This window comes from Pteropus medius, unplaced genomic scaffold, assembly GCF_902729225.1.
Source record: "Pteropus medius unplaced genomic scaffold, Ma_sr-lr_union100, whole genome shotgun sequence".
NCBI classification, from domain to species: Eukaryota; Metazoa; Chordata; class Mammalia; order Chiroptera; family Pteropodidae; genus Pteropus; species Pteropus medius.
Genome location: NW_024343578.1, coordinates 3,482,061 through 3,505,748, shown reverse-complemented (window position 1 = coordinate 3,505,748; position 23,688 = coordinate 3,482,061). Strand labels below are relative to the sequence as shown.

The window sequence follows — 23,688 nt, the reverse complement described above, 5'->3', positions numbered from 1 at the left end:
ACCAGCCAGGGGCCGCCGAGCGAACCCGGCCCCTCGCGACACTGCGTGCGCGCGCACGCGGACCGGATGCAGCGCGCTTTACGGCGGCAGCGTGAGTGCGTGACGCTCGCCGGTGTTCTCAGTTCGCACGTGGCACCGGCGGGGGCACTTGGTAGACCGTATCGTTGCCGTTACTGCGGTTCCCACCTCCAGAATGAAGCGACCGAGTGAGTGTGGTAGCAGAGGCGGGTGTGGAGGGGCCTCTGTCCCTGATAGTCGACGAACCCATCAGGGCGCTTTTTTCCGGCTTGGTGTCTTTGGAAATGGGGACCTGCGGGTAGACCGTCGGTCATCGTCCTGATTCTGCGTATAACCTAGGGTTTGAAGGCCCCACATTAACCGCGAGCCCATGGTGCAGAATGAGGGCTGGGCCCCAGAGATGGATATCAGGCCAGACTCTCGTGAGGAAACAGCGTCTGAGCCAGGTTTAGTGCCGAACTTTTTCTCTGCTATGGCCCCGTTCAGTCTGGCCCCAGCGAGGTCTGAGAACTGCCTCTCAAACCCACTGTTCGTTCCTACCTTGTGACTGGTGTAGTTTGACAAGAAGTGGCTCTCGTTTTGGGTCTTACACACTCCTGAGTACTATCCCAGTCCAATATGAGAAGAGTGGGAGCAGGGGAGTTGGGCTTTACTCTGGATCTGTTGAGTCAAATTTTCTGGAATTTGAGAGTGGCATGTGTATTTTTATTGTGTCCCCACGTAATTCTTTATGTTGAGAGCTTATTAATTACTTAACACAAAAAGGGACGTGACCCCACAGCACACCAAAACTTGATCATTTGTGTCTAATCTTTTTGTGATGTATTTCTTTGCAGAGTTAAAGAAAGCAAGTAAACGCATGACCTGCCATAAACGGTATAAGATCCAAAAAAAGGTAAGTCTTGTTTATGGGGGAGCTATACCAAATATAATGCTAAACTGATTTCTGCCTCACTTCTCCAGAAGGAGGTTTGGGTAACTATGATTTCTTCTCAAGAAATGGAGGTTGGATACATTACCATGACACAAATTCTCAGGCATCAAGAATCCATCCATAGGAAAATTTAGTAATTCAGTGAATGATAAGAAAGTTTATAACTTTGATCAACATGTTAACAACCTCTGCAAAAAGAATCTGGTGATGTTTTCTTGCTGTTTCATACATAAATGTGCACCTCTGTGTGATACAATTAAAGGTCCATTTTTCTGGGTCATTTTACAGGTATAACCAAACTGCAGTCAGATTAGTTTCTCACAGGAATTGTGTAATATTTTTGTAAACTGATAAAAATTTTTATTATGATAGGTACGAGAGCACCATCGAAAATTGAGGAAGGAGGCTAAGAAACGGGGTCGCAAGAAGCCTAGGAAGGATCCAGGAGTTCCAAACAGTGCTCCCTTTAAGGAGGCTATTCTTCGAGAAGCTGAGTTAAGGAAACAGCGAGTAAGATACGTTAGCTGAAATTTTCAACAAGTGTTGTTTATTTCTTTTAAAGTAAAATGACAATACCATGTCATTTGGGCTCACCTGTTTCTCTTGGACACAGCTTGAAGAACTAAAACAGCAGCAGAAACTTGACAGGCAGAAGGAACAGGAAAAGAAAAGAAAACTTGAAACCAACCCTAGCGTTGAGCCACCTAATATGGAACCTGTGAAGAAGGTACGATTAGGTTTCTTTGTGAATGAGATAACTTATAGAAGTAAAAGCACATAACTAGGGCAGGAGTTTAAATATCCCTAATCAGCCATGAGAAACAGATAATAAACTGCTGAACTTCTAATTTTGTGTCCTTTTTCACTTGTCTTTATCTTTTAGGAATTGGAGCAATGCAACGCTAAGAACAAAGCAAAGTTGGGCAAACAGAATCCAAAGAAGTTGTATTGTCGGGAACTTAAAAAGGTATCTTAGTCTAGGTCAGTGTTTAAAAATGGTACTGAGATTTAAAATACTAGTCATTCCTTTTTCCTGACACCAACCTTGTAAAGTTGGAAGTGGAATTCACTTGAGTTGGAAGGAAGACTTCAGCAAGTTGGCTTATCCTTTTTAGGGCTTTTCTGTGATGTTTAGCTGAAAGAAATATTCGTTTTAAATTTTTGCACAGGAATAGTTCCCAATAGCATGATTTACAAAAGTGGTGGTTTACGTTAAAGTAACGTGTTAACATAGTAGTTTTTAAAATAGAGGGAAATACATCAGAGTAAGCAGTGTGAAAAAGAGTCTTTAAAGTACTTTGTTGAAACTAAGTGAAGGAGATCACTTGTTTTTTCCTAGCTCACTTTCTCCTCCTGTGAATAGAACTTGTCTATGCTTCTCAGAAGCTTTTGGCAGGGCCATGAGAGCTTATCCAGCTACTCAGTTCACTACGAGAAGGTTATTTATTCAGACAGTGGGGATGTTTCTGCTTTTGAAGTCTACTTTAATGAGAGGCCAGAGGCTACCAAGCAAACCTGTATTTTATTTTCCTGTGAGAAATGAACATTCTTCATACCAAAGTGAATAAATGAGATCCCACACAGCTCACCCTGTTGTAAAGTGGATGCCAGTATACTTGTGTGGAGGGTGTACCCAGAGAAAAGGATGGTCTTTTGATAGTTCTACCTTGACAGGTGATCGAAGCTTCAGATGTTGTGCTGGAAGTATTGGATGCCAGAGATCCACTTGGTTGCAGGTGTCCACAGATGGAAGAGGCCATCGTCAAAAGTGGACAGAAAAAACTAGTACTTGTATTAAATAAATCAGGTGAGCAAAAGGGATGCCTTTTGTGTTCCATACGCACTAGTGAGGTATGATGAAATGAACAGTCTGATTGTCACTGAAGACTGATAAGATCCAACTCTGACCTCAACAAAGCCAGTGCATTTACTCTCTTGTTGCCAAAGACAGTGTTGGGCAGTGGGGTGGGGCTGTTTTTCTACAAGTGCTTTGACTGCCTTCCAATGTTCTTTTTCCATTCAATGCTTACCTTATTTAAGAGTGTAAACTCCCATACTCAGCTTATTTTGCAATATATTTCACATAGTAAGTGAAGACAATGTGTGATTCCCCACACCTGCACAGTGCTGATAGTATTTGGATGAAATGCATAGTTATGTGTCTGAGTTTGAGCAGCGAGAATAAGAGAACCCAGAATAGAGACCTGTGAAGCAGAGGTAATATTGGGATCTGAAATTACTATTGGAGTCAGTAAACACGGCTGCTATTGGAGTGTAAATTCTGGAAACATAGCCATAAGGTTAGTAGGGTAATAATCTAGAGGTTGACTTAATCCTGAAAGGGTGGGCAGTACAGAGGAGAATTGAAGCAATACACAGTTGTAGATATTGAACTCTGTTAAGGGCAATATGGTGGAGAGATAACCCTCATTCCATCTTTCAGTTAAATCCTTTGTGGGGAGGAAAAAAGGGAAAAGGCAAACGAGAGAGCCATAATTTACCAGGTTTTGCCAATTCATCTCAACAAAATAACCAAATTCCAGCATGTGTCTTATTCCTAATCCCTATCAGACTTGGTACCAAAGGAGAATTTGGAGAACTGGCTAAATTATTTGAAGAAGGAATTTCCAACAGTGGTGTTTAGAGCCTCAATAAATCGGAAGGACAAAGGGAAGATAACCAAGGTACCCTTTATTTTCAGTAGTGAGAAGTGTGCTTTTCAGATTTTTGGATGGCTGAAATATGATGAGTATACAAAATCTTGATAAAAAATGAGAACATATAAGATCCAACTCTGATTTCATCCAGAGGTAATCTGAAAAGCAGTAGAGTGTGGTAATTTTAACAGCTGGGTTCTGGAGCCAGATTTTTGAGTTTTGTATAGTTATCAAAAGTAGTTAAAACTAATTACTTGAAATTTTAATGTGAAGGTAAGGAGAAAAGCTGCTCCATTCAAAAGCGAAGCCTGTGTTGGGAAGGAAGGTCTTTGGAAACTTCTTGGAGGTTTTCAGGAGACTTTTGGCAAAGCTCTTCAGGTTGGAGTAGTTGGTGAGTTTCAATTCAACATATTTTGTTTTAATCTCTTAAGTGCCAAGAATTTTTCCATGTTAAGAGTATATGGGGTTGTTGCTAAATAAAGGGCTCGTTTAAACACTAGGTTCTTGCCCACCTTACCAAACATACACATACATGCGACATAAAAACAAATTCTAAGTAATTGTTGCCTGTTTTTATTATTTATTTATTTAATTAATTAATTTATTTTATTTTATTTAGCCAGCTGGGCACTGTAGGAAGTTGGCTTCTAAAAGCTCTTGGTTTATTTGAAATAATCTTTTCCTACTCGTTACTTAGGCAAGATATGAGGATGCTAAGATTGGTCTTAGTGTTGAAGTGAAGACACTCAGATCCAACTCTGATCTTGCTGTAAACATCAGGCAAGCATGAAATAAGCAGTGGAAATGTTATAATTACCAGTACATAATGCCTTTTGTATGGGGATTTACCATTTGTAGGTTTCCCAAATGTGGGGAAAAGCAGCATCATCAACAGCTTAAAACAAGAACGGATATGTAATGTCGGTGTATCCATGGGGCTTACAAGGTAAACTGAGTTGTTCCATAATTGTAATATTTCATGATGAATAAATATTATTTGATTTGGCTAGCTTAAGAAAGACAATTTCGCATTCTTTAGAGGTGTCAGTGAAAGGAATAAGGGTTAAGGGAGTGCTAGGTTTGAGGAAGAATTAGAGTGGAATAACTGCCCATAATCTGGTTTGAAAGACATAAACAAATAGATTCTAAGCTGCCTCAGAGTAAGTGATGCTTGAACCTGGCTTGGAAATGAATACAAGTCTGCCAGGTAGAAGAGAGGAAATATGGCAGAGGAAACAAAACAGCATGTGTTCACGTCAATATATAAGCTATATAACACTTGTTTTTCTTTAGAAGGGGATGGTGTGATGTTAATGATTTTAGATAAACATGAAGCAAATGATGATAATCTGGATCTGACGGACTGTGCTGAGTTTGTTCAATCCAACCCTGAGCTTCGTGTTGTCTCGTCCTCCACATAAACTAGTACCCTCATCAATTATCATCTCTTATTCCAGGAACATGCAGGTTGTCCCCCTGGACAAACAAATTACAGTCATAGATGGTCCAAGTTTCATTGTGTCTCCACTTAACTCTCCCACTGCACTTGCTCTGAGAAGTCCAGCAAGTATTGAAGTACTAAAACCAGTGGAGGCTGCCAGTGCCATCTTGTCCCAGGCTGATGCTCGACAGGTAAAAGAACCCTTTTCCCCTAGAGCTCTATTTTCTCTTCCGTCTTACGCATTTTAGGTAGGAATTTTCAAAGTTGTTTACACAACCACATTGTATCCAACGAGTGATAGTTTTTCTTTTTTTTTTTTTTAAAGGTAGTATTAAAATTCACTGTCCCAGACTTTAAGAATTCTCTGGAATTTTTTACTTTGCTTGCTCAGAGAAGAGGACTGCACCAAAAAGGTGGAAGCCCAAATGTAGAAGGTGCTGCCAAACTACTATGGTCTGAATGGACAGGGTAAGTTTTCTTTCTTGGCATTTTGGTGACCAAATAGAATAAAGAAACTGATTTTTGACAAAATCTTATTTTTAATACCAGTGGCTCCTTAGGTTATTATTGCCACCCCCCTACATCCTGGACTCTTTCTCCACATCTTAATGAGAGCATTATGACAGACATGAAATGGGGCTTTAATCTAGAAGAACTGGAAAAGAACAATGCACACAGCATACAAGGTAAGCAAGGATTGCGCTTGATTGCTGTCTTCATTAGCTGACAGCCAATAAAGGTCTCATCTGTTTACATGTACTGTGTTCCTTTCCTAGCCATCAGGGGCCCTCGTTTAGCCAGTAGCATCCTTTTCCAGTCCTCAGGGATGACAAATGGAATAATAGAGGAAAAGGACATACCTGAAGAATTGCCAAAACAGAAAGAGAGGAAGAAGGAAGAGGGGGAGGACTATGAAAACATGGACAGTGACCAGGAAAGTGTTAATGAAGAAGTTGATGTAAGTATGTTGTCTAAATTATTTAAGTTGAAATTTTCCAACATTATAATGTAAAACAAATGGGAAGAGGCTGAAGGTAGAAATAAAATATTTCATAACAGACTATCAAAAAGCCCCATACAATTTAGGTATTTAAGTCTTCTAATCATTAGTCTTAGTTTCATGCATCCCATTACGTGTACCTTCAGATACTTGTCCTAGGTACATAGTTATTTAATGAGCAGACAGTGGCTACTAATATAGTAGTTTTTCTTTGTCCCACAGGAAGAAGGCTCAGACATCACACCTGTCAAAGAGGCCTGGGAGGTACTACTACCTGAGGAGTCTCAAGCAGGTGAGTTGGGTGGGTCTTCCAACAAACCAGTGTGGTATGAAATAGTTTTTACTTTTTTTAACCTCACTTTTCTTTCTTCATATAGATGAACAGTTTGCACAATGTTGTATTTTGGATAGAATGACTGAAGATGATGCTTACGACTTCAGTACAGACTATGTATAACAACTTTGTTCTCTTATAAGGGTTTTTTTCCTTTAACATTTTGAACAGACTCCTAGGCTGTTCTATGTATAATGTACTAGCGTTTGTAGTATGACATAAGCTGTGTAAATTTTGTAAATGTGTATCATGAAATTCATTTTAAAAAATCAAGCAATGTAGAAAGTATCTGAATTCCATAAAGACACATCTTATACAGTGACTGGGTAGAAGTATGCTTACCTGGAAGCAAAAAATCAAACCAATGAAAAATGTAGGTTTCATTTTATTTAAAGATCAGGCCACAGGTTACAAAATTAAAACCAAGAAGTAGTGTTGAACTGGCTGTACTAGCCCTTTGAGTCTGTTCACCTCTGGTCATTCAGCACTGTAGTAAGCAAACACTTGGTAAGGCAGATGGAGACGTATAGTCTTTTATCTTGGAGGCTGACTGCCAGACAGTGTAGTCTGTCCTCTTTACCCAGCTGAAATGTCTCTTTTTCCATGAGTTACTGCTACTGTTACTTTCCATACATACTATCTTCCAGAATTTCCTGAGAAGTGCTTATAGCACAAATTATATTTTATTTTATATTTGAAATCTCCATATGTCTTCGGATTAGGCTGAATTTGCCTGTTGGGTCTGGAATATACCATTTTTCCCAGATATCAGTATATGAAGCAGTTCTTCCCCATGGCTTAAAGTGCCCATTCCAATGGAGTAACTTGGCAGCTTTTACAAACTGGGGTGAATATCGTTTTCCAGCACTGGAGCCTTATGTTGAGAGAAAAACAGCCAAATGATTGTACTAGTCAGACATGATAATGCCATATCAACTGGAGAAAAGGAAAACTGGATGTATCCCATCCCTGAGGACAGTCCTTTAGATACTTAATTCTTTATTAGCTTAGGCTTTTGATTAATTATTTCTACTTACCAAGGTGGCGGACGTTCCACATTGGGTCAATAGTGGAGTGCTGTTGATAAAATACAATCAGCAGAGGAGGTGTTGTGATGCTGCCAGCCAGTGTTCTACTATACAGTCCTTCTCTTGGTGGGACAGATTAACAAACGTAAGCTGTTAGTGAAGAATCCTGACCAATTCCTATCTTTGTATTTCAGGGTTGAAATACAAGAGTTTTCACAGTTAGGGCAGTTTTATACTTACTTTACATTGAGTTTCATCCATTTTTCCAGTTGGTTGGTTATATTCTGTCTTTTCCATTCTGTTAAGTTTGCAACGAAAACTCCAGGATTAAATGAGCAAGTACTGGCTTTCATGGAAAGCTTACGGATTCTTTCCTTTTTATAGTCAAGGTATCCAATGTAATTGTACTAAAAACAAATGGAATATATAGTATGTTCACTGCTTCAAAGAATAGATACATATAGCCATGTACCACTTAATGACAAGGATATATGTTTCTGAGAAATGCATCATTAAGCAATTTTGTTGTACAAACATCAGAGTACACTTAACAAACCTGATGGTATGGCTCACTACATACCTAGGCTATAGCCTATTGCTCCCAGGCTATAAATCTGTACAGTATGTCACTAGACAAAACACATGATTAAATCTGGATTTTTTTTAAAGTGATGCAATCAAGACAGTAAACATGAGGTATGATGCTGCTACAGGTATAAACGCAAACTGTTTTACAGCAAACTCTAAGTAGGAGTAAACTTCAATAATATAGTATAGTAAATACATAAATTAGTAACAGTCATTTATTACCATGTATTGTATATAATTACATGTTCTATACTTTTATATGACCTGCAGAACCACAAATACAATTAATGCATTGCGCTTCAACATTAAGATAGCTATGAGGTCACTAAGCAATTAGGAATTTTTCAGCTCCATTATAATCTTATGGGACCACCGTTGTAGATATGAAACATCCTTGTGTATTGCATGGCTGTAATTTGATAGCCAGTAAAAAAGGAATGCTGCTTATTAAATTGACTTCAGGTTATTAGCAAAGGGCTCTACATAAAGCAAATTAAAGTGACATTTGAGATGCCAAGTTAGGTAGAATGGGGAACTAAACATTAAGCCAGATGTTCAAGGAGAATTAGGTTGCTAAGTCCATGAACTGATCTATAGGAAAGGCTTGAATTCTGAGATAATTGGGGAATATAAAATGCAGCAAAAAAAAAAAAAAGTTCCCTGATTTTACTGCCTCTCCCCATTAACTGCTTTATAAGGCGCAGAGTATTTGCAAGGGGTCTAATTAGTAATTTACCTGGTTCCCTGCTCCACGGATGACAACTTTAGTGGAGGCTGAGTCACAATCTTCTGAAAATGCAGCTGCATGTCCTGGCTTCAGTGGTGTATTGTAGAGGGCAAGAATATCACCTGAAATACGTATAAGATTTATACTTTGAATTGCCTTGTGATTCTCTATCTTTCCCACTTCCCAGGATGACTTTTTATGGTACACCAAAAATAAGACAACCACTTCAGCCCACACTCTGGATGGGGAACAGCACTAATGGGTGACATTCTTTGTTACCTTGTACAATTACATCATCATCCATATATATGGCCTTCTTTGCACTGGGAACCAGAATTGGCAAATAGAACCTTGCAAAGGTTAACTGAGAAAGAAAAAGGAATGAGGCATTGGCATAGGTTCATCAGTGGCTGCACTTTAACTTACTAGAAATCTGCAATGCTCTACCTATGCAGGAGAAAGCTGAAGTTCTCTTGGAATTGCCCGGGCCTGGTCCCAGAGAACTACCTGCACAATACCCACAATTACCCAGATACTCCAATCATTTCCTAATACTCCCACATACAAACAAGGATGCACGGAACTCACTGGTTTTATGGATTGCCCCTGGTCAGGATCCTCCTTTACTTTCCCTTCCAAAAGCTTAGTGTCAAAATTCACAATTTTGTACCTGATGCTTTTCAGGGTATTACTACCGAGCCAGGACCTGATGAAAATAAAGCACCAAATATGTTTTAAATAATCATGTCCCCAAACCACAGCCTTTTGTGCCTTCCAATGAGGGCATAATCTAAGAGGAACTCTAGGTACCAAATAGGTGTTTCTCAAGCCTCTTCACTTCTATGAGCTTTGGTTTCCTCATCTGAAGTAAGAGTATTCCCACTAAAGTCCCTTCTTGAACCAAGATTCTGTAGTAACATGCTACCACAAGGCTCATACTTTTGATCACTCTTCTGACACTAAAATTGTAGAAAAACTCACTATGGAACTCAGAACATCCCATCACCACATGGACCATTCAGTGTTTATCCCTCCAAATAACATGGGTGAAGAAAATGAGTATGACAGTGAAAGCTAATTAACAAAATGTAATACAGACCCATTCACTGTGATGACAAGTAATTCCTCCACCTGAGTCTAAGGAACTGCCTATAAGAAAAGTCAGTGTTCCTAAAAGTACTGAACATTTTTCCTAGGTTTATTTTGATTCAGCGTTTTGTGAACACAATGTCATTATATAGCCTATTTTAAGGTAATAATTGTTTCTACATTATAATGGTTTCTGTTTTTAAAATATGGAAAAATAATTCACAACTTTCACTAAATATAAACCAAGTTGAGAAAAGAACAAGGACAAATGTTTTAGAACTTTGACAGCTATTAGCCTATTAGACAAGATGTTTCTCGGAATAAACTTTGTAAACCTTAAGTCAAAGCATTTTCAAAACAGATGAGACTGTCCATTAGTTTGGGTTACTATTATTAATCACAATTAGTAAGGATTATATACTGAGCATGATTATGCGCTAGGTGATTTTTATATTTTTTCCCACGTAACACAACAGTCCTCTAAGTTGGGTATTTTTTGCCCCATATTTACAGTATAGATGAAGAAACAGGCTCCAAAGGATTGGTTCCCCTATCACTCTGGAATTTGTATGAGTGTCTATGCTCATTTCACCACAATACCTTGCCATTGCTCCCACATCCTGTCTCTCTAGACCAGAGCTACTCAGAGCATGTTCATGAGTCAAGGAACTTGTAACAGGATATAAGTCAACATATTGCTTCCTTCATTGAGAAAACCTTATTACCAAAAAAATTTTTAAAAAAATAACAGCTTAACAGAGTACGTAATTAACACAGTTGATTTATATCTTGGCACAAGTTCCTCATATAATAGTTTCTGCTATCACAGGGACAGGTTCATGATTCAATCACATAGAAAAACATACATGCAGCTTACATGTGGTATAATCAATCATACAGAAAAAAATATATACTTATAGAGCATCCTCTAGAAGCATAATCAGGCAAGCAGAGCTCACCGGAGATGGTCTGCTGTACCATTGAGTGTAACAATGTAGAAAATCACATTGGATCGAGTATTGTGCTGAATGCTGTTTATGGCTGCAATGGTCCCCCCAAGCCTATCTTCAGATGCAGCAATGACCACAGGAATCTCTTCTTGTTTCCCGTCTACCGCATGTCGGGGAGCATTTGGGACAAAGTCTATGGGCTGAAGCCCCACAATTCCTGAATCTGCAAAAAATATACACAGGAAGGTACTGTGATACAAACACAATCTCATGAGGCTTTGACACAAAGCCCAAGACATGAAAAGAGATAAGGTGAGGACTATGATGCTTGTTTACCTTATTCTAATCCATTACAATGTAAAGCATACGACCTAGAAATTGTATGCTTTCCTACATATAACCAGGTTATTAGAAAAGCAGAAGCAGCATTTAAAAAAAAAAAAAAAAAAGGATGACAGAATTCTGATACACTATGGTGGGAGTAGAATCTTTCTAGAATGTATTTTGGCAATTTGCATCAAGAGTCTTAAACAGGTACATGGCCTCTGACCCAATAATTCCTCTTGCTTCTCTTAAGGACAACTGAGAGGTAATGAAAAGCCACAATTTTATGTACAATTGTGAACAGATTTTAAAAAATGGTTTTTCGAGCCATGAATTATGTCCCATGGAATTATGTCCAATAAATAGGCATGAAATCAATTTGGTGAGTCATGATCAGAACAGTTTCTCAATTGGAATGTAATACTGAATTAAAAAATGTCAAGAGTGCATCACACACAGCAACTGCACATATGGTTTCATAAACCTTCCTTTTTGCCTCATATTCATTTACTCATCATTGAACACTGAGCGCCTACAACATGACAGGCATTATCTAGGAACTGGGGTTATAGCCATGAATAAAATAGACAAATCTCTACCATCATGAAAGGCAGAGAGATGATAAGCACATATATTTGCATATGTGTGTGCTGCATGCAATGCATTTCTTGCGGGGTTACCACGAAGTCTGAAAGTCATACCAAAAGACTTTCTTGCTTAAACAAACAAATGGCTTTAAAGTTGCATACGAAGAGTTTCTACTATCACTGTGACATACTTAGGATATAATCACATGGAAAAACATGTCATATGTGCAGTTTATATATAGTATAATTTCAACTTTGTAGAAAAAATACATATATTTTTAAGGTTCTAAAGCCAAAATTTTTGTAATAGTTATCTCTGGGCAATTATCATTTATTGAATAAATATTTACTGAGCACCTATTATGTAGCAGCCATCATCCACAGGCATGGGAGATAAAGCAGTAAACAAACTGCCCTCATGGAGCTTCAGTGCTAGTTTCTTTTTTATAAATGTCCTAATTAGCAGCAGGCAGTCCTTTACAAACATATATGCATATGTATAAATACACACAGATGTATATACACAGCTATAAAACATACTATCAAAGTACTCAGTGAAAGTCAGGGGAGAGCTATTAGTCTTTTCTTGCTCTGGTCAACTATGGTAGGGGGCAATCCAATAATTTTTGACAAGCACTGTGAATCCTCAAACATCCCTCAACAACATAGAATAGTACGAACAATTTTAAATAACTGGCAAAGGAATTATTTAATAAAGTGTGATTTTTGTAAACATTCGACGAGCCCTTATGGTTTTATTATTAGAGTCCTGTTGATACAGTTCCACAGGTTACAGGAAAGTAACAGGTGAAGGAAAGTAACCACACTGACACTCTAGTGAACACAGCAAACATTAAACACCAGTGACACTCAACTGTCACTACCACCACCTAAAGCTCAACTCTGCTGAAATGTGAGCAAATAGCAGCCCGCAGAGGATCCTCTAAGGTGTCTGATTTGGGGAAAAGGGATCTTTGGTTAGAGCAAACCTTTAGCAAATAACTGCACAGCAGGGAGAAGAAGCAGGGGTTGGGGGGCACTGCGAGAGCACAGTGAATACCACCATGCCATATCCCAGAGACTTTCAAAGCTTTTGTAAGTGAACGAAGAAAGCTTTCTTTTCATTTAACCTAGTGATAATAACTTAGGATGTGAGACACAGGGAACCCCAGGTCTTCAACAGATGCCAAGGCATCAGTAAGGGTTCCCATACCTGAAACTTCATTCCTTAGCAAACTGCTCAGGCTGAGGAAGTTATGGTGCAAAATCAGTAAGAAGAGAGCAACAGCCAGGACCAGGATGACGATGTTTACTAAAACACAGAAGGGAAAAGCCTGCATTACATTTCTTTACCTTTTGACCGGGAATAAAAACAACACACCTTGTAGCAAAAGCATACCTTTACGGAATGACATCTTTCTCTTCTGTCTTACATAAATATTAGTTATTAACCCTACAAAACAAAAACAAACCCCCAAAGTCAGTAGGTATATGAGAATAGCCATCAAAATGCTTAAACACTTTCATTCAGGTAGAAACGAGCAGTGCATACTTTTCTGTCAGGAACTTTTTTTTTTTAATAGATGGAGATAGACAAAGGGAAGAGGAGTGGGACAGGAAGAGAGACTGAGAGTTTCCTCACTTTATTTTTATTTATTTAAATTCATTGAGGTGACATTAGTTAATAAAATTAAGAAACTCATGTTGAATTAATAGTTTCCAAGAACCCAATTTGGGATCTGAATTTTTTTTCAGTAGTCATAATAAAATACTTCCAAATAACTTGGAAAAATAAATAGCCTTGTACATTATATGCCACCAGATTAAAAGCAAAAGAAATTCTACCAAGAAGAATACCTGGGGTACAACCACTATGGAAATATTATCTGAATAAATTTCTACTTAAAATTCCTTGTTAGACAGGGACTCAGTTGTCTACAATCAAGTAACCTGAAATCAGCTTTCTGAGATGTATTCTATTCCCCTTTAATTGGATCAAAGAAGGGGGGGCGGGGAAGAACATTTTTTACAATCATTTAAAACTATAGCAGAAAAAAAACTATAGCAGAGAAACACAATTAGAAAAATTCACAAAATCCAATCCTATCGAAAGTTTAGAGTGCTATTCTCAAAATTAAAATCTGCTAAAGAAAAAGTGAGCTTCTTCCTGTGGCTTCAGCTCTGTTGGTTAATTACCCATCTCTTAAGAAAGTGGTGTCTAATACTGTTACTCTGCCTGTGGCCTATGCTCCCCAGCTCCTCTGATGCCTTCACTTTCAAAACAAATTCAGTAGAAACAAGATTGTAGGTGGAATCTAATTAAACGATTAGATTTCTACAATCACTTCTGGGAAATGTTTCCTTAAAAACAGATTTTAAACAATTAAGATATTGCGATCCTACATTTGAGAACTTTACCCTTTCTACTTCATCGTCTCCCATAAGTACCTAACATTTACAAAGGGCTATTAATTTTACACAGCATTTTCGAATACAGCGTATTTCTAAAATCAAAATGTTTTAATTAATTTAATCTTAAGTAAAGTGTGTGTATATTAGGCACTTGATTTCTCAAGGCCTTTGAAGAGAGAATATATTGAAGGGCTGTTTAAAACAATGAGAATCACAGGCCAGATTACAAATTTGGGAGAAAATAATTCAGACTCCCAAACAACAATCTAAAATACACTCTCTCCCCCTTTACCTCTTCTTTCCTTCTAGAGCAGTATATATAAAGTACATTATACCAATGAACTCATTATCTAAAGAATACACATCACTATATATTCTATCACATTGTGGGCTGAGCCTTACCTATAGAAGCTGGCAGATTGGGAGTTGCTCAAAGTTCTAACATCTACCTTGGTGGAGCCAACTTCTACCAAGACTAGAAAATACTGTCTCACTCAAATAAATCATTTAATTAACAGTACAAGGCACAGAGTTTTTGCTCAATAATGTTCAGTAACAGTTACTTACAGGTAGTACGTGCATCTCGAGGCACATGTATTTGTGCTATTTCGGTTAGCTAGTCACAAGAAAAACACAATCCTCACTGGTATTTGATGTATTTAAGTAGATTAGCATGGCAGAAATCATTTGCTCCTAAAACTCTTCCTTTGTTATCTATATGCGAAATGCCAATTATATCTGATCCATAGTTCCTTTCCTGGTGCTATTCCTGGTAACATTCTTTGATATGGTTAGAAATGCTCAAAACGAAACTGCATGTAGACCCTGAGATGTATAATAGTGGCTCATATTTTTGTAAGACTACACAACAGTGTACGATTTGATCGGCAATATTCAAAGTGTTCATTATGAAAATTAGTTTTTAGAAACTTTAAAACCTTCACCTTCCCAATTTACTTACAAAACACACACACTCACGCAGGGCAGGCACACCCAGAAATATGTGCGAAAGAAAATTTTTTTTAACTTGCTAGTTATCTGCATTAGTACCCACTTTTTCAGCAGCTGTGCTTACCTCTTCCGCTTTGCTTTGTACATCAAAGGCCATTCCATCAATGCTCTGCAATCTATCCTGTAACTGTTTCCTTGGTTCAGCATCAGCAAACTCTCTCTCTGCTGGATCACACCCATCAGTATATTATCATGCTCTAGTAATTTCCAGTTAATTAAAAACTACTCCTCCACCCCAGCTGACACACAAATCTATTTCTCTACAACTCCTCTCTAAAATCTTTAAGGGATTTAAAGTCTCTAGCTCCACTTCCTCTCTTGTTCTCTTTAGCCTCCAACCAGACTTCTCTCCCTACTGCTCCATTCCATCTCGTCTTGTCAAGGTCACCAAAGACCAAGGTCATTTTTCTGTCCTCTTCTTACCCATTTCCTAAGAAGCCATCAGGGAAGTTCACCACTCCTGCTCCTCAATTACAAGATCTCATTTGTTTGTTTATTTCTGTCTTCCCCAACTAGTATGTCAGTTCTATGAGAACAGGACCTCAATGAAAGTGTTTACTGATGTATCCTCTTCACCTAAACTAAATGGCAGTAGGCATGTGATATTTGTTGAACGATCTTGTTAATCTAGGAGCAAGGCTAGTGATTCTTGGCTCAGAAAGAGAATGCAATCTTTGATAATCATGAAAACAAATTCCAACATTAAGGGCATGGATGGATTCCAATAGAGATGTCTCTCAAATGGAGCAGACAATTCCCTTTTCCCATCTTATTTTTATAGCTCAAATACCATGAAGTCTCCACAACTATTGCCACCCTGTGAAGTGCATTTAAAGAGGGCTAACACAGAGAGACATGTCTATTTCTACCTGCATAAAAAAATTCTGCACTAAGGATATTCGCTCCCTTACCTGTTCATCTAGCTAGCTCTTACCTGGCTTTCAAGAGTCAAGGGAGCCTCCCCCAAACTCTACTTTCAGCTGCACCTCCCCTGAGTTCTCACCTCTCCTGGGCCTCCATATCTGAGTAAATCCAGCTGTCACATATTTCTGGGGTAATGTAACTGTCTCCCTTGACACATTCTGGGGTCTAGGAAGGCAAGGACCTGGTGTTTGTTGGTCACAGCCATATCCTCAGCCCTCTTCCTGGCGTGCGCCCCCCCCCCAACACAAACACACACGATGTTGTGAATGTTTGCTGACTGCATGAATGAGGGTGGCAGCCACACACCAAGCACTGCCTTGGGAGTGCTTAGAATCCCTCTGTTAAAAAAGAAACCCTCATACGCTACTGGTGGAACTGCAAATTGGTACAGCCACTATGGAAAACAGTATGAAGAGTCCTCAAAAAACTAAGAATTGATCTACCATATGATCCAGCAATCCCTCTACTCGGTATTTATCCCAAAGACTTGAAAAACCCATATCCATAAAGACATTTGCACACCGATGTTCATAGCAGCATTATTCACGGTGGCCAGGACACGTAAGTAACCAAAGTGTTCTACACTTCAGTTGGATAAAGAAGCTGTGGTACATATATACAATGGAATATTACTCAGCCATAAGAAGAGATGAAATACTGCCATTTGTGACAACATGGATAGTCCTCAAGATAATCATGCTAAGCGAAATAAGCCAGACAGAAAAAGTTGAATACCACATATCACTTATATGTGGGATCTAAACCTAAAAGCAACAAATGAACAGGACAGAGACTCATGGACATGGACTATAGATTAGTGGTTACCAGAGGGTAGGAGGTGGTTGGGGGGAAGGAGGTAGACAGGATAAAGGGAGTCAAATGTGGTGACATGGGAGGTGAACACACAGTGTAAATATAAATATACATACATATATATGCGCCTTACTGTTAAAGTGTTGAGCTGAAACTTACTGGATTTTATTAACCAATGTCACCATAAAAAATAATAAAATAAGAATCTCTATCTGTGACCATTATGTGCAACATAGCATAGAGGCCAAGGAGCCAGCTGGGATCCATAGGCTTGGGTTCACCAGAACGGTTTCTCTCAGAAACATGAGAACCCCCACCCGCACCCCACCCCTGTGCGGGGATTCCCTTTCTCTCGAGGATACGAACTAGGACAGTTCCCTTTAAATTCCAAGGGTCAATGGGTCCCCCTGACACTTAGGACTGATAAGGGTGTGACGCTCAGGGGATTCACCCCAGGCCCATACAGACTCCGAGTTAGGGTTCCAGCAAGCCGTTACCCTCCGACGCTCCCGGCGTCCGCTCTTACCTGCAGGCGGAGGAGGAGCTGCTGCCCGCGTCCCGGCCCGCCCCGCCAGCTCAGCGCCCGCGGCGCAGGCCCCGGAACCCAATCCGCCGCCTGTCCGCCTCTGGTACCCGCACTCCAGACTAGTCCCGCCCACCCACTAGTTTCCCAGCCACCACGCAGCCCCACAAGCCCCAGCTCGCCCACCGAGCCTTCTGCGAGAACGTCATACCAAACAGGCGCCGCCGGGCAGCCCCATTGCTGGGGTCCTCGCAGAGAAAAGCCCGTCACCATAGAAACGGTGCGCGCGCCGGCAGCCGTTAGGCCGCGGAGGCGCAGTCCCGGACAGTTTGTGGGGCCAGGGCTGCGGTTCCCAGCACCCATCAGCTCCGACGGCGAACCCGTCACGGGCGCGTGATGGCTCCGCTCGGTCACCATCATCACAACCTCAGCCCTCGAGAGCAGTGCACCCGGCTCCAGCCGGCTCGGAAAGCACAAGGTGCCTAGCAGATGCGCGGGGCGGGGCCTCGCGCCGTCTGGGTCTGTCCGAGACATCCGCTTCCGGGGCTGCGGCCATCGCACTCCCTACCTCCGCAGGCCGATCTAGCTGTATCCGCGACCGGACCCCATTCGCTACAGTCTCTGAGTCGCGACCAAACTCGCCTCGCTGCTCGCCTCCAGCACGCCGCTGTTTACCTCCTCAACTAGTCATGCTGGAGCATCTGAGCTCACTGCCCACGCAAATGGTGAGAGTGGGGCCCGCCTCAGCCCCAAGATCCTCGCACGCCGCTCGCCACTTTTGGAAGCTTTGCAGCTCTTGTCCGAGACCCACCCGCTGCATCGTTGTTTCTGGCCCGAACGGCCGCCTTACACTGTCTTCCCCATATTGTGCCTCCTGGGTCCCCTCCTCTCTTACTCCGCCAGAATCTCCCTGCCTGTGTTTCGTTAGGATGCTTCATTTCCCCCGGGAAAGCTAGCATTTCATTCCTTGCCCAGGTCCTTGGGGGTAGTCCCTGATGTTTGAGTTGCTCTGTGCCAAAGTTGTGAGGCCAGGGCTGGAATCGTATCTCTTCGGTGGGGGAACCAATTCCTGCTTTGCTCTCCTTCACCTCTAGGATTACAAGGGCCAGAAGCTAGCTGAACAGATGTTTCAGGGAATTATTCTTTTTTCAGCAGTAAGTATTGGTTTTGCATAATCTTTTCTTTCAAAAATTTTCCACCTGGTCTGACTCTGTTTAATATACTTTGTCTCTAGATAGTTGGATTTATCTACGGGTACGTAGCTGAACAGTTCGGGTGGACTGTCTATATAGTTATGGCCGGATTTGCTTTTTCGTGTTTGGTAAGAAATTCGTGGGTGTTTGGATGATAGTGGCATCTTGGGTTTTCTGAATTGGGTTGGTTTGGGCGGACCTCTTAGTGAGAACCGGCACCAACTTATCCCTTATCCTTTCCCATCAACGTTTCCCCTTGTTATCAATGGAATAGTAGAATGTCAAATAGTGTCAGAAAATGGATGTAAGCTGCATAAAACAATACATACAGCTCATTTATTTTGGCAGCTGCTCTAAGCATTGATCTTAAGGTCAAAGATAGCAGGAATTTATTAGGTCTTCATGTTGCTCCCTCCTCACCTTTTAGCTTTTAAAGCCCTTTGTGTAAATAGTGAGGCTTGTTCCCATCATTTAAAGTATCTTCTCGGGATGGTAGGGAAAAGGGTGGCACAGAGTTTTCATAGGGAGTGTCAGTTGTGTTTTGACCTTTAAGAGTCATTTGGGAACCAGGCATTATACATATGCTTTTTCATGGCTGTAATTGATATATTTTGTTTTCTGGCCTAGCTGACACTTCCTCCATGGCCCATTTATCGGCGGCACCCCCTCAAGTGGTTACCTGTTCAAGACTCAGGCACAGAAGACAAGAAACCAGGGGAAAGAAAACTTAAGAGGCATGCTAAAAATAATTGATTGGAGTTTTCATGATTTAGCTTTACTGTTGCACCTGCTTTTGTGTCGTGTGAGATGAGCTCAATTTTCACACCCAAAACACAAGCTAAAAACCACCTATGCTCTTACGGTACAGCTGTGTATAGATTTCGTTTTCAGTTTGTCACTTCTAACTCAGTTGGGCTTTCATTTATACATATTTTAGATCTCTTCATAATCTTCTGAAATGGAGAACAGAAAATACAAGTATGCAAAGTTTCTTTCAGGTTACAAAAATAATGAATATATGCCTCAGAAATGATAGTACAATTTATCAAAGTTTTAGAATTCATTATTAGTTAAACTGTTATAATATTTCTAATTAAAACTCAGTGCAAGTCTATGGCTAGAGTCTTTTGTTCATTGTTCTGCAAGACTAATAAAAGCCAATGTTAGATGTTCATGGTTCTGAAAATGTACCATTTCTATTTTCTGTAGCTTCAAGTTCCTAATATATTTCTTAACAGTAAGCACCTAATGAAAAAATTTACTAATGTAAATTTGTGATAAAGTAATATTTAGTACTCCTAAAATAAGGCTGTTGTTAAGCAGAAAACATTTAATTATGCTTTACCTGAGGTGGACCAAAGTGAAAACCTATGAAGCTATAAATTCCTTTTAAATTTTCCAGAGAGCCGAAGAGAAAATATTCTAAAGGTCTTGTGTGAGGGATGGAAGTAGAAGGGTTATTAGAGATAATATTCTATTTCTCAATACCAGGATATAGGACTTAACTATGAATCTAAAAAAGCGGAGCAAAGACCTTAATACAGCAAAAGTCAGGAGAGATTTTTAAAAAATAAGGAAAATTAAGAAGGTAGAAATAAGACCAAATGTATCAGTAAATATAATTAATTGGGATTTAAAAGGGAGGAGCCCCCAGATAGGGTTAAAATCAAGTTCCCTCATTTTCTAAAAATGATACCCAAAGGTCAAAAATAAGACAAGGATAACTAGGCAGGTACAGGCAGAAAGGATGGGTAATAGTGAAAGAGTCAGATACTTGATATCAAAGCATTAAATGGGGGCAAAAGAGGGACATATAAACTGCCAAGATATTACTGTGGTGAATTGGGCATTGAATAAGACATGAAATACATAAAGAATATTACCAGTAAGAGGCTACATTCTTGGTAGGGGACCAACACTGTGCCTTTCTGATTTCGATCAAAAGGACAGGTGACCGATAGACTTTTGTAGTTGTTCTCTGTAGTTGGAATATCTTCCATTAGATATACATGACTTGTTCACTCCTTTCATTCAGGTTTCTAACCAGATGTAACTATAGGAAGCATTTCCTATTACCCTATCAAAATAAAGTGGTATGCTCCTCATTCTATATCCACTTAGCCTACTTTATTTTTCATGACATTTAGTATATCTCACAGTGGATATTTGTTAATTGTCTTCTGTAGAATGTAAGCTCCATGGGAACATGTTTTGCTCACTGCTCTTTGCCCAGTACCTACAAGAGTATATGATATGACACATAATAGGTGTTCAGTAAATATTAATGAGAGCTGCACTGTGCAATATGGTGCCACTAGTCAACATTTATTTACATTTAATTAAAAATTTGAATTCTCAGAACTAGACTAGTGGCTTCCATATCAGACAGTGCAGATAAAGGACATTTACATCACAAAATTCTATTGATCAGGTCTTCTATAGACTTGAATAATATTTAATTGACAAATGATACTGTTATGTGCATAACAATTCAATTTTATTGAATGCCCATATTATTGATCATTCCAGTAATGAACTATGTACTGAATCACATGGAAAAACAATTCTAAGAAACAGGTTATACAGGTCATAGTACCAACATTGCAATGTAGCTGGAGCAAGAAGATTATTTCCTTGGCTTTCTAAATATATAGAAATTAAGAAACACTTCTAAAAAAGAAAATCAAAACCAGAATTACTACTTAGAAACTGATGTCTAAAAGAATATCATAGTCTGAAATGTGGCCACAGTATAGTGAGAAGAAAATTCAGTCTTAAAAATGTGTTTTATAATTAAATAAGATGAAAAGTGATTAAGCATTCAAGAAAAAAAAATAAAAGTAGTATGAAAACAATGTTTAAACAGAATAAAAATACACAAAACAGGAATAATAAAGTATAGGAGAGATTTTTTTATTCTAAGAAAATAATATATACAACTTCATACCAATAAGAAAAGTTAAATCAATGACTTTCCAAAAAGATACAGACTTCTGAAACATGCAAGAAATGGTGAATAGCTCATGAAGACAAACAGTTTGCCAAAGATTTTTCCCCAAGTGGGCATTGGGACTTTATAATTTTATAGTTGAGTTCTAACAAACCCTTCAACGTAAACAGAAGAGGTCTCAGAAACCAGGCTATGAGCATTATAAGAGCAGGGAGTATTGTTTTATTCACCACTATATCTCTAGCTCCTGGCACAGTACCTGGCGCACAGTAAAAAAAACTAAAAGGTCTGTTAAGTGACTGGAAAGCAAACAGAGTATGATGTGTATTTTCAAAAAAGGGTAAGATACATTTTTAATTATAAAAACTAAAAACATTTCTGGAGCAGAATTCATTTGTAGAGTCCCTTGAATTCAGAAGTGAAAATTTAGTAATCAAGACTTTTATAAAAACTTTCCTAGGTGGGCATTACCCCTTATTAAACAATTAATAAAATATGTGATATACAAGCATACATTTAAAACATGGGAAGACAATATCTTGATGTATAAGAAGCCAAACTTCAAGAGACAAATATGTCCGTAACTAAAAGGAGCTGCACTCTACTTATAAATTGCTCAACTGGAAAAGGAATTAGTGTTTAAGAAATGTTTTCACTAATGGAAAAATAAATCTAAAAACACCAGCATGTAAAAACATTGATTTACAGAGCCAAAATATCTCTTAGTTTCAATTCTTGTATACCCTAAACAAAGTGCATATTACATGAAAATAAAATGTTAAAAGACTATAAATATGTAAAGAAGGAATTCAGTTGCTCAGGTATTAGATACAGCTTCATATTCTTTGTCTAATCCCAGAATTGTAAATTGGCTTTTTAAAAAAATGACTGATCAACTACTACATAAGGTAATTAACAATGACAAGTAGTATCACTAGACATACTATGTCATTTATTTCTATTGCTTTTATCACTATATAATATAAAATTTCCAATATTATATGGTCCTGTATTCAAGCTAATTAGTACCTTAAAAAAAGTTCTAAGTATAAAGTTGGTGATTTAAGGCTCAGTAAACAGTAACCAAAGTCTTAGATTTTTCCTCATAAAGAGAATAAGCTAGACAATGTTTTTTTTTCTTTCTTCTGTGAGCTCGCTTCTTTTACTCTGTTCTTTTTTTTTCCAGTAAAAAAACCCCAAAGAGAAGGACAGTGAATGGCCTCCAGCCATGATTATAGGTTTGTTTCTGTGTATGCCAAAAACCTTTGAATGTAGGTCTTTTAATTCTGGCAGCAGATCAGAATTAATTCTCAAAAATTCACATTTTCTTCAAAAAATTTCAACTGGCGAGCTTTCACACTGTAAGTAGTATATTTTTCACCCATGTGCTCCTGTAAACGTACCTATTTGGGAAACAAAAAAATTAATATGCAATAGGAAAAATATTTCTGTGAACTTAGAAGGGCTTTTCTAAGCATGATACCAAAGTCCATGTGGAAACCATATGGAAAAATGCTGTTATGTTTACATAAAGTTGAATTTTAAGATATCAAAAAAATAAAATCTTAAAGAGCAAACTAGGGAAATATTTTCAACATACATGCCAAAAATTAATACCATTAATATATTAAAGAGTTATTAGAATCAACAGAATATTAGAATATTAGAATTGATAAAACAAAATCCCAGATAATTCATTAAAGACATTTACAAAATAATACAAATGACCAATTAACATACAGAAAATTCACTGACTAGAAATCAAAAAATTTACAGTATGACACAATGTTTGACTGTTGAAAGAAATGCCTGAAATTAACACCTAATAATGTGTTAAACAGTCATGCACCTCCTGATAACAATGCATTGAAAAGGACACAACATCACTTCTGTGGTATTCTTGCCAAAAATGTATAATTTGAATCTATTCATGAGGTCAGACAAATCCAAACTGAGAAGCATTTTATAAATCATATGGCCGATACTCTTCAAAAATGTCAAGGTGATGAAAAACAAAGACTGAGTAACTGTTCCAGATTTAAGAAGAGAAAGCAACTAAATATAAAATGTAATCCAAATTGGTTTCACATCTGGCATGACAGCATGAAGAGCTCTGCAGCCTCCTCCTCAGTGAAATGGGAAAATTATTTTTAAAATCAACCATTTAAAGTCTCTGGAAGGTCCT

At 38.7% G+C, this 23,688-nt stretch overlaps 4 protein-coding genes and 4 non-coding genes across 18 annotated transcripts in view; 6 read left to right on the top strand and 2 right to left on the bottom strand.

The window, feature by feature from the left end:
* Positions 1 to 58: 58 nt before the first annotated feature.
* Positions 59 to 7,770, top strand: GNL3 (G protein nucleolar 3). Its single transcript, XM_039867528.1, has 15 exons — positions 59 to 206; positions 855 to 913; positions 1,325 to 1,462; positions 1,566 to 1,679; positions 1,836 to 1,919; positions 2,627 to 2,759; positions 3,524 to 3,636; positions 3,883 to 4,000; positions 4,468 to 4,555; positions 5,067 to 5,241; positions 5,376 to 5,518; positions 5,600 to 5,736; positions 5,827 to 6,008; positions 6,273 to 6,342; positions 6,428 to 7,770. Exons 1-15 carry the CDS (start codon positions 194 to 196, stop codon positions 6,505 to 6,507), a joined length of 1,647 nt encoding a protein of 548 aa, XP_039723462.1. The 5' UTR covers positions 59 to 193; the 3' UTR covers positions 6,508 to 7,770.
* Positions 2,801 to 2,872, top strand: LOC120606382 (small nucleolar RNA SNORD19). The gene has a single exon (XR_005653878.1). It is a non-coding gene; the product is annotated as a small nucleolar RNA SNORD19 (small nucleolar RNA).
* Positions 3,682 to 3,762, top strand: LOC120606349 (small nucleolar RNA SNORD19B). Its single transcript, XR_005653876.1, has one exon. It is a non-coding gene; the product is annotated as a small nucleolar RNA SNORD19B (small nucleolar RNA).
* LOC120606383 (small nucleolar RNA SNORD19) lies at positions 4,309 to 4,384 on the top strand. Its single transcript, XR_005653879.1, has one exon. It is a non-coding gene; the product is annotated as a small nucleolar RNA SNORD19 (small nucleolar RNA).
* Positions 4,936 to 5,012, top strand: LOC120606384 (small nucleolar RNA SNORD69). The gene has a single exon (XR_005653880.1). It is a non-coding gene; the product is annotated as a small nucleolar RNA SNORD69 (small nucleolar RNA).
* On the bottom strand, positions 6,750 to 17,729 carry GLT8D1 (glycosyltransferase 8 domain containing 1). Of its 7 annotated transcripts, XM_039867530.1 has the most exons (11): positions 16,104 to 16,194; positions 15,165 to 15,258; positions 13,077 to 13,130; positions 12,891 to 12,989; positions 10,776 to 10,989; positions 9,316 to 9,433; positions 9,007 to 9,091; positions 8,737 to 8,849; positions 7,653 to 7,819; positions 7,422 to 7,534; positions 6,750 to 7,258 (listed from the first exon to the last, which is right to left on the bottom strand). In XM_039867530.1, the coding sequence occupies exons 3-11, from the start codon at positions 13,090 to 13,092 to the stop codon at positions 7,068 to 7,070; spliced, it is 1,116 nt and encodes a 371-aa protein (XP_039723464.1). In that variant the 5' UTR covers positions 13,093 to 13,130; positions 15,165 to 15,258; positions 16,104 to 16,194; the 3' UTR covers positions 6,750 to 7,067. The 7 variants fall into 7 exon arrangements, with proteins under 7 accessions (XP_039723464.1, XP_039723466.1, XP_039723470.1 ...); XM_039867532.1 differs by lacking the exons at positions 15,165 to 15,258; positions 16,104 to 16,194 and adding an exon at positions 17,572 to 17,729; XM_039867536.1 differs by lacking the exons at positions 15,165 to 15,258; positions 16,104 to 16,194 and adding an exon at positions 17,364 to 17,499.
* SPCS1 (signal peptidase complex subunit 1) lies at positions 16,914 to 19,725 on the top strand. The gene is made up of 6 exons (XM_039867569.1): positions 16,914 to 16,920; positions 17,370 to 17,485; positions 17,636 to 18,085; positions 18,455 to 18,514; positions 18,595 to 18,681; positions 19,181 to 19,725. The coding sequence occupies exons 1-6, from the start codon at positions 16,914 to 16,916 to the stop codon at positions 19,304 to 19,306; spliced, it is 846 nt and encodes a 281-aa protein (XP_039723503.1). The 3' UTR covers positions 19,307 to 19,725.
* Positions 19,726 to 21,028: 1,303 nt separating this feature from the next.
* NEK4 (NIMA related kinase 4) overlaps positions 21,029 to 23,688 on the bottom strand; it is a 34,265-nt gene continuing 31,605 nt past the window's right edge. For all 5 annotated transcript variants that reach the window (XM_039867523.1, XM_039867520.1, XM_039867522.1 and 2 more), the window contains one exon: positions 21,029 to 22,906. In XM_039867523.1, the coding sequence (XP_039723457.1) occupies positions 22,814 to 22,906 (93 nt within the window). In that variant the 3' untranslated portion in view covers positions 21,029 to 22,813. The remainder of the gene's footprint in view (positions 22,907 to 23,688) is intronic.

Coding starts and splice junctions, on each gene's coding strand:
- GNL3 (XM_039867528.1), top strand. Junction 3,637..3,882: donor ACAAAGGGAAGATAACCAAG/GTACCCTTTATT, acceptor TTTAATGTGAAG/GTAAGGAGAAAAGCTGCTCC. Junction 6,343..6,427: donor ACCTGAGGAGTCTCAAGCAG/GTGAGTTGGGTG, acceptor TTCTTCATATAG/ATGAACAGTTTGCACAATGT.
- GLT8D1 (XM_039867532.1), bottom strand. Junction 10,990..12,890: donor GCTAAGGAATGAAGTTTCAG/GTATGGGAACCC, acceptor TATTTTTTGCAG/ATTCAGGAATTGTGGGGCTT. Junction 7,820..8,736: donor TCCGTGGAGCAGGGAACCAG/GTAAATTACTAA, acceptor ATTTGTTTTTAG/TACAATTACATTGGATACCT.
- SPCS1 (XM_039867569.1), top strand. Junction 17,486..17,635: donor GGTACCCGCACTCCAGACTA/GTCCCGCCCACC, acceptor CCGTCACCATAG/AAACGGTGCGCGCGCCGGCA. Junction 18,682..19,180: donor GATTTGCTTTTTCGTGTTTG/GTAAGAAATTCG, acceptor TTTCTGGCCTAG/CTGACACTTCCTCCATGGCC.